Genomic DNA, 10,043 nt, shown 5'->3' with positions numbered 1-10,043 from the left:
TCTTGGCATCATTAAGAAAATAGTTTTGACCTCATGGAGTTGCTGAAAGAGTCTCAGTGACATGGAGGGGTCCCCCATACCACACTTTGAGAACTCATCTGGAGGGTATCAGATTCAGGTTTCTTTGGCAAGAATACTCAGCAGAAGTACATCTATCCTACACATAATCTGTCTCTATTTCCTTCCACCTCACTTTTTTCATTTAATATATTCTTGAGATCCCTCTATAGTATATTCCTGATTGCTTTTTACAGCTTATTTGATTGTTTTTAATACATGGAGATCCCATCTTATTATCTATAGGACCTGCAGAGCCTTGAAACACATTTATGAAACCTGAGGTGTTTCTGGCTTTTTTTAAACTTTAGGTTCCAGTTTTTTCTTAATTATCTTAAATGTGCCATAACCCTTCTAATGTTACTTGTCAATAGTAAAAAACCATTTAGACCGGAAGGATGCCAGACCAGGAATCTCGTTAATGTTTTGATTACCTCCCATAAAATCAGTTGGCAAGTCCTACTGGTACCATATGGTTGGTGCTAACTTTTTTTCCATAGTGGCTTATCCAACCCTTAAGTGCGTTTTTCATTCTCAGTGTCTCTCTCCATTTTACATGTGCTCCCAGATTAATCTTTCTGAAGTAACTGCATTAGTCATTATTCCTAGGCTTAAATAATTTAAAGTCTTCTCATTGCACTGACTTCAAAATCCTTTGAGAAATCCATTGCAGATTCAAGAAATGACTGGGTTTTTATCTGAAAAAATATGAAATATGAAAGATTGGAGTCTCCTTTAAAAGAATTTGAAGCATAAACAAGCACACAGGGAGAATTTTAAGGGGGGGAGGGGTGGGAATGACTTGAATCGCACACCAGGTAAAATCATCTTTTTTAAGGTGCCAAGAAAGGTCAAAGGAACCATTTCTGGTTACAGGGAACATAAGTGTTACCAGACTCAAGGGGTTTGCCTCCCAGAGAGCATATTCCAAACAAACTCTACCAAGATCAGATTGAAGAAAGGGAATCTTTATTACTTGTAACAAGTAAGGAGAACACTGAAGATAGCTCCCAAAGCAGTGTCTCCCAGGAGAGAAAGTTACAGCCTCTTTTATTTAGTATAAATACGAATATGCAAAGATCTTATTTAGGTCATTGCATGTAGAGATAGGGATTTGTTGGTATGAACTCAGTTTCACATCATGCTTGTTCATACATCCTGTTATGTTAATGAAGCTTAAGCTCCTCCGTGGGCGGAGAATTTAGCATTATAAGGAGCAAAGTTCTTCCAAGTTCAGCTCTTTAGCTCCCTAACTTTGGCTGATGCTGTTGCTGCTTCCTGCAAAACAACTTTAAGGACTGTTACTGCGACAGTGCAGTTTAACCCTTTTCTTACTTCCTCAGTCTGCCCACATAAGTATCTCTGAGGACAGAAAAGAAAGTGTTCCTCGGCTCCCCAGGGCAGCTCGCCCTCCCTCCCTACCCCATAATTTGACTTCATATTTGACAATATTTATAGCATATTCCTTTATGATATCAAGCTTATTTCTGACATGTGTTCATGATAAAAGACAGACAAAAGTAAAAGTACCTACTTGGAAATGTAGCTTTTTAACTTTATTGAGAGCTCTGAATCTACCCTTTTCAATAGACTGGAGCTGAAAATGTTTAATTTGCTGCATTGCATTTTATTTACTGATTTAGGGAAGGAAAAAAGTTCTAGTGACTTATGTTGCTCTTAAAAGTATAAAGTCTCAGGGCCTTTGTTTTCCTTAGAAATTGGCATTGTTAGTTTCCTCACTTATTTCATGTCTGGGGTCACCACAGCAACCCTTTCCCTGGACACCCTTTCTGCCACATTTCATACCCCATTTTCTTGCTTTACTCTTTTCTCTCTTAGCATTTATCAACATATTTTACTTATTTATCTTATCTGTGGTCTGCCTTTCCCATTGGAACATAAACTCCATGAAGGCAGGAATTTTGAGCTGTTTTGTTCACTGCTATATTCTTAGTATCCAGAACAGTGCTTGGCACAGGGTAGAAATTTTTAATAAATATTTGTTGGATGAATGCATGAACAGGCAACACAACTGCAAACAAACCTCCACGTCATTTTTATTTAAAACTATCAATATAGTATAAAACTAGCTTTAATTATATAGAATATAGAAATACAACTCTGCAAAATTAAATTATTTCATACAGTTCGGTGTATAGATTAAAGTTTTAATAGCATTTAATAATATATTTTAAAATATCCAATGTATAAATCCCGGGAGAAGAAATGGTGGACTAAAGGTACAAAACAAAACTATGGCATCTACCCTAAGTTAATCATTGTGCAGTATATGTATGTATTCAAACAACATACTGTACCCCACAAATATATACAAGTAAATGTCAAAAAACAACAAAAACAAAGTATAAACCATTGTTCTCAAAACTGTTTTGTGATGAATACTTTTTCTCTGCTTCATTCCAGTATTTTGTACAGTACCAGGTATGATTTAGCTAACTCCTTGATTTTCAACCAATGGATATTTAATAATAGTAGTAGCTAGCAATTTTATAGCATCTAACATGTGCCAGGCACTGTTTCGAGAAAACTAACACATACAGCAAATATAACGTACAAAGCAGAGAAATCTAGTAAGTTGGTTGCATAGCTTTTCCCATTTATATTAGAAATATAAAAAAGCAGGAACTGCAGAATTACTGTCTTGCCAGTATGCATCATCATCAATAGGCCTCAGCACAAACAAGAAATATTCTCCTGCTAGGCACAGTTCTCTGATAACAACAAAAAAGAGTTAAAGAAAGGGGAAACCGGGAGGGGAGAGAAATAGAAGAAGGGAGAGAGAAACAGAGAGAGAGACTAAAATGTAATTTTGGGGGGCTAAAAAATATGATGGTAATAAGACAGTACTTGACATTTATATAACCTTTCACATTAATAGTATTTAGTGGCAGGGAACATTTGATGCTAGTAAAACCCAACTTAAGAATGTTTCTTTGTCTGATAAAGCATAGCTCTGGGGTATCTGCACTGTCATTTTGTCTCCCTTTATCTAATAAAGAGATAGATATTCAATATATTGTCCAATAGAGTGATCTACTCTCAGATGTGAATGTGAACATATTTGGAAAAACAGGCCACTAAGTTTACCTACACGGCTTACTTCCATGTCCATGTAGAGATGAAAAACAAGATAATGTTTGGTTTTACTTCTTAAAAATGCAATGCCTCTGCAACATGGAAATTATAGTGCACATCTACAATATAGCAAATAATGTTCCTTTATTAAAAGCAGTCCGCTTTACCTTCTCATTTCAGTTAGAGTGGTGATCTCATGATTCTTTGACAGGAAAGCTATTTAACAGATCAAAATTTCATTAAATGAAACAAAAAAAGTCCCCTGTGATAAAACTCCAAGTCTTCATTCACAGTCTGTCTGAAAACCTGAGGCGATCAATAGCTGCATTTATTAATAATTCTCACCATTAAACATGGATGAACTTGGAGAAAATTATGTTAAGTGAAATAAGCCAGGCACAGAAAGAGAAATACCGCATGTTGTCACTCGTAAGTGGGAGCTAAAGATAAAAATAAAAAAATAAATAGAAAGAAAGAAAGAAAAACAACAATTACAACAGGAGAGAACAGAACTGTGGTTATTAGAGGTGGGAAAAGGGGAGGGGAGTTAGTGAGAAATTGGTTAAAGGTCATGAATGATTATATTTTGTAATGATGAATGTACTAATTATTATAATTTGATCATCATGTATTGTACACAGGCATTGATAGTCAATTCTGTACCCCACAAATATGTATAATCAATTATGTTTCAATAAGAAAGTAATAATAATTCTCAGCATTAGAAATAGCTCATGGTGGGGGCCGGCCCGGTGGCACACTGCTGTAGTGCCCCGCTTGGGAAGCGTGGTGGCGCTCCCACCGAGGGTTCGGATCCCACATACAGACCGGTTCCGGCTCACTGGCTGAGCGAGGCGCGGGAGAAACACCGAGGGTTGCGATCCCGTTGCTGGTCCCGGTCCGGTACGGGGGTGACACTGAGGGTTGCGATCCGTTGCCGGACACAGAAAAAGACAAAAAGGAAAAAAAAAAAAAAAAAAAGAAATAGCTCATGGTGTTTTGCGGGGGACATATCCAGAAATTTACAACATTTAATAAATACTTTTAAACAAAGTACCTTAATACCAATATATGTACACAAGTAGTCCTAAGACAGTAGTTAGGAATCTACCATTTGACTCAATATTGTGATCTTAAGGGGAGGATATGGGAGGATATTCCAAACTATTTTCTACAACATTTCAGGAACCAAGGTTTCTTACCCTGATTTGAATTCCAAAATTAAGGCCCACAAGTCACTAACATGACAAATATGCAGTGGTTTGCATCTTAAAAGCCTACTGAAAATCTCTTAAACTGATGACAGAGGGATAATAGTGTTTTAAGACCAAATGACTCAAATGGTGCAGCCACTATGTTTTGCAGTTAGCTCTGAACTGGAGGCTCACGTTTGAGGTAGGGGAAATGCAGTGACTGATTTTAGATGTGCTGGTATAAACTTATCTTCCAAAGCTTAAGTCCTGAAGAAGAAACAACCCAGTATTCCAAAGTCTTGGGGGCATCTGAGCCTCCAGGAGGATCCACTGGGTAAATATCAATTAAAAATGTGGTATTTATTATGTTTTTCCTTTCTCTCAATCTACTAATTCTCACAGCCACAAAACATTTTCATAGCATTAGTTTTCTTTTCCTACTAAATGTCAAGTAAATGATTGTTCACTAAAGTGTTCCCCCTTTGGGAAAACCCAGTACCTAATGATCCATATTTGTAATACAAAAATTAATATTTTACAAAAAAGTCACCATATTATTTCTTTAGCCAAATCTTTTCAGTGTTTTTAACATGTTTTATTTTTTAAAAAAATATTTACATAAAACTTTCCTAAAATTCATAAACTGTATAAAATGTGTGTATACCTGAATGAATTTCAACAAAAACAAGGAAAGTTTACAGATAATTTAAAAATATATCCTACTCAAAATAGAGCTTACCTGAAAGAGTAAAGAGAATCAAATAAATAAAAAATAAGATTAATTTTCATTTTCCCTCTTCCCCACAGTGAGGTATCTACTAAAATGCTTAATCTAATGAAAAGTATTTCATCTGATAAGGAATCAGTACTTGGACATACAAATTTAGGTACGGACCAACAAGCAAGAGGTAAAAAAAAAAATAGTAGCACGTTTTACTTAAGAGGGACTTTTGAAACCTCAATGCAATCATCTCATTTGTACATGAAAACTCTGAGCNAAAAAAAGGAAAAAAAAAAAAAAAAAAAGAAATAGCTCATGGTGTTTTGCGGGGGACATATCCAGAAATTTACAACATTTAATAAATACTTTTAAACAAAGTACCTTAATACCAATATATGTACACAAGTAGTCCTAAGACAGTAGTTAGGAATCTACCATTTGACTCAATATTGTGATCTTAAGGGGAGGATATGGGAGGATATTCCAAACTATTTTCTACAACATTTCAGGAACCAAGGTTTCTTACCCTGATTTGAATTCCAAAATTAAGGCCCACAAGTCACTAACATGACAAATATGCAGTGGTTTGCATCTTAAAAGCCTACTGAAAATCTCTTAAACTGATGACAGAGGGATAATAGTGTTTTAAGACCAAATGACTCAAATGGTGCAGCCACTATGTTTTGCAGTTAGCTCTGAACTGGAGGCTCACGTTTGAGGTAGGGGAAATGCAGTGACTGATTTTAGATGTGCTGGTATAAACTTATCTTCCAAAGCTTAAGTCCTGAAGAAGAAACAACCCAGTATTCCAAAGTCTTGGGGGCATCTGAGCCTCCAGGAGGATCCACTGGGTAAATATCAATTAAAAATGTGGTATTTATTATGTTTTTCCTTTCTCTCAATCTACTAATTCTCACAGCCACAAAACATTTTCATAGCATTAGTTTTCTTTTCCTACTAAATGTCAAGTAAATGATTGTTCACTAAAGTGTTCCCCCTTTGGGAAAACCCAGTACCTAATGATCCATATTTGTAATACAAAAATTAATATTTTACAAAAAAGTCACCATATTATTTCTTTAGCCAAATCTTTTCAGTGTTTTTAACATGTTTTATTTTTTAAAAAAATATTTACATAAAACTTTCCTAAAATTCATAAACTGTATAAAATGTGTGTATACCTGAATGAATTTCAACAAAAACAAGGAAAGTTTACAGATAATTTAAAAATATATCCTACTCAAAATAGAGCTTACCTGAAAGAGTAAAGAGAATCAAATAAATAAAAAATAAGATTAATTTTCATTTTCCCTCTTCCCCACAGTGAGGTATCTACTAAAATGCTTAATCTAATGAAAAGTATTTCATCTGATAAGGAATCAGTACTTGGACATACAAATTTAGGTACGGACCAACAAGCAAGAGGTAAAAAAAAAAAATAGTAGCACGTTTTACTTAAGAGGGACTTTTGAAACCTCAATGCAATCATCTCATTTGTACATGAAAACTCTGAGAGAATCAGTACTTGGACATACAAATTTAGGTACGGACCAACAAGCAAGAGGTAAAAAAAAAAATAGTAGCACGTTTTACTTAAGAGGGACTTTTGAAACCTCAATGCAATCATCTCATTTGTACATGAAAACTCTGAGCTCATAGAGGTACAAAGAATTGCTCATGTTCACAGCACTAATTAGTAGTTACAGAACCTGATTACCTTCTCCCAATTTCATGATTCTTTCAATTGACGTCAATATTAGTTTTGAGAAAAATAAACAATAAGTTGGGTATTTTTCTAAAATAAACACTTTCTATATTAATTTTGTACAAAAAACTTCACATTATTTTAAATTAGTCAATGCATTAACATTACATACCAAAAGGGCAATAAGTTAACAATCCCTTCTTCATATTTTGGATGAAGTATATTCTCAAAAGTCTCACAATACTACATGATATTTAATACATCAAATCCAACAACATGTCATCTCAAAATTTAACAATATCATGTTCAATACTGAACGGTAAAGAGAAGCTAAGTCATATCTCTTTGTGTATTGATTTCAGCAATTCTAGCATGGCTTGATGCTCTATGCATGTGTTGCTGTGCATCAGGAAAACACAACTACAAGGTTAATCCAAAGAACAATTTAAAAGCCATTTCAATGGCAATTTCTGTGACCGAGTCATGAAAACAGACATAAAGTTCTTGAGGTTTTGGATGAAGGAAGAGTCTCCTGCAAAAGGAAAGACATTCATTTCAGAAATTAAAAAAAAAAAAAAAAGAAAAGAAACCCCAATCCTTCAATTTATTTTATTTTATTGTTTCTGAAAGAATCAGTAGTAAATTAAAAAATCACTAACATAAATCACTAATGTAAATATGGGAAGTACAGCTAGATTTATTTCTAAATAAATAATATACGTGATAGGGTCCATTACTTTCATTGTTCTAAGGGAAGAAAGACAGAGGAGAGGAAGGAAAGAGGTAAAGGAAGAGAGAGGAAAGAAAGGAAGTAGGGAAGAAGAAAAGAAATAGGAGGAAAATTGTGGAGTTATTCTTTTTAGTGTATTACTAATGTAATTTTGTAAGATAATTGAATACTTTTTAAAAATAGAAAATGACTTGGGAGGGATTTAAAGGAGATACTTAGCAAATAAAATAAAATTCTAAATATATTCAAGTATTATAGCTAGATTATTAGTTTCATGCCTACTTTTTAAAATGTTAACTTCCTTTACCATTTTTCTTTCACTTTTCTATCATTTCACTTTACTTTTAAATACTTTTTTTCCCCACTTACCCTACTACCCAGTAAGCTATAACTGGTGGTGCTTTTTTCTGATCAGTCCAGTTTTCAGGTGAGCATTCAAACAACACACCATGTTCTTTCACAGGGTGAAGAGATGAGACTGAATTTGTAGACTCTGAATAACCTTTACCCTTTAGTACTTTCTTTTTCTGTAAATAAATAGATACTGTTAGTATTAACTGATATTAATAGTGTTACTTTAAAAAATGTTTTCACATATAGATTTGAATTGGCTGATCCTAATATTTAAGAGCCTGCAATGACATTCTTCTCCTTACCTTCTACTTTTCCTCAATACTTATATTAAAAACCATCTCCCAAAGGAGACTTTGTGTGTAAAGTGTCTCTTGACTCTTTCAGGGAACACTTTGTTCATGGCCCAATATTATTAGTATTTACATCAAATTATATCAGCAGTTTATAGGTCTGTCTTCCACAGTAGAAGACAGATTATAAACTTTCTTCCTAGGGCACAGACAATTATAGTATTCATCTTTCTATTTTTTAAAGCAGCAGTGCCTGTCACATAGTAGATGCTTAATAAATATATACTAAATGAATAGATCATTCTATAATAAACTTAACACACATATTTAAAGCAGTATTTTTTCTTCCTTTGATGCATAATCTCTAAATTTCCCATTGATAAAAGCATTAGCAAAACAATGACAAGTCTGGAATTTTTAAAGACTTTTTATAAAGACTTTTTATAAGGCTCGGGCCAAAATAGTAGAGTGACCCTTGACTCTTCCCCTTCTCTCATAACCTTTGTCTAATCCATCAACAAGTCCTTTTGGTTCACCTCCAAAATATATCCATAATCCAGAAGACACCAGTATTTCTTGCTTTGAGAGTTTCAATAGCCCCCTAGCTGATCCCTGCCTCCACCCTGGCTACCCTACCGACAAGTAGTGACCCTTTAAAAACTAAGGATCATGTCTCTCCTCTGCTTAGAACTGTGCAAGAATGTTCCACGTCTTTCAAAACAAAGCCCAAAGTCCTTATCATAGTCTATGAAGCCTCACATGATCTGGCCCTGCTACCTTTGTGAGCTCATCTCCTTCCACTCTCCTCCCCACTCAGGCTGCTTCAGTGCTCTCTCTCCTAGCCATTCCTACCTCTGTGGCTTTGCACATACTATTCCCCTCTGTCTGGAAGCTCTTCCTCCATGTGGCTCACCCCTCATTTCATTCAGATCTTTGCTCAAATACTACTTGACATGATTAGAGGGACCTTTTTATATCGGAACCCTCATCTTTCATCCTTACCTTGTTTTATTATTCCTCTTGACACTTACCCTTCCTGACATACTATTCGCTAATGACAGTTGTCACTTGGTATTGATAGGGAATTTGTTCCAGGATCTCCCGCAGATATCAAAATCTGCAGATGCTCAAGTCCCTGATATAAAATGGTGTAGTACTTGTGTGTAATCTATGCACATCCTCCAATATACTTTAAACCATATCTAGATTACTTAGAATACCTAATACAATGTAAATGTTATGTAAATAGTTGCTACGCTATACAGTGTATGTTTGGAGAATGACAAGGAAAAAAGTCTGTACAGGTTCAGTACTGATGCAATTTTTTTTCTGAATGTTTTCAATGTGCAGTTGGTTGAGTCCACAGATGCATAACCCACAGATACAGAGGATCAACTACACATAGGCTTCATGAAGGAAGGGACTTTGTTTTGTTCACTGTTGTATCCCCAGCTCCTAGAATAGTGTCTTATGCAGAGTAGGTACCTCAATATTTAAATAATATGGGAAAAATAATTTACATTACTAAATATTGTCAAATAAGTTAATAAAATATTCCTTTATAGAATCTAGCAGTTATGTTAAAAAGGGAAGGAGGAGCATAAGAACCTAAAGCACATAGGGATACATGGTAAACATAACATTTTTACAAAATAACAATTTCTGAGAACTCAAAAAAGAAATCCTATGAGACAGAATTTTACTGCTGAGTGAACCCTGAGAGATAATATAATTCAGCCCACTCACTTTATAGCTGAGGAAAGAGTCCAGGATTCCTTAATTCCCATCCTAATGTTCTTCTACTATTAAATCCAAGTTCTTCACAAATTTGGTACCCTTAACACGCATATTGCTATATACATTACAACTATCTTCAGATAGTTGTGTTTTTTTTGGC

The 10,043-nt window shown here is 34.7% G+C and overlaps 1 protein-coding gene across 1 annotated transcript in view; it reads right to left on the bottom strand.

Annotated features, from left to right (window-relative positions):
* Positions 1-6,680: 6,680 nt before the first annotated feature.
* INTU (inturned planar cell polarity protein) overlaps positions 6,681-10,043 on the bottom strand; it is an 80,535-nt gene continuing 77,172 nt past the window's right edge. The window contains exons 15-16 of the mRNA XM_008581610.1: positions 7,872-8,029; positions 6,681-7,304 (exon numbers count right to left, since the gene is read on the bottom strand). Of these exons, the coding sequence (XP_008579832.1) occupies positions 7,193-7,304; positions 7,872-8,029 (270 nt within the window). The 3' untranslated portion in view covers positions 6,681-7,192. The remainder of the gene's footprint in view (positions 7,305-7,871; positions 8,030-10,043) is intronic.

This window comes from Galeopterus variegatus, unplaced genomic scaffold (genome assembly GCF_000696425.1).
Source record: "Galeopterus variegatus unplaced genomic scaffold, G_variegatus-3.0.2 Scaffold2404, whole genome shotgun sequence".
In the NCBI taxonomy this organism is placed as follows: Eukaryota; Metazoa; Chordata; class Mammalia; order Dermoptera; family Cynocephalidae; genus Galeopterus; species Galeopterus variegatus.
The sequence above is the reverse complement of the archived record's forward strand: the minus strand, read 5'-3'. Positions and strand labels throughout refer to the sequence as shown.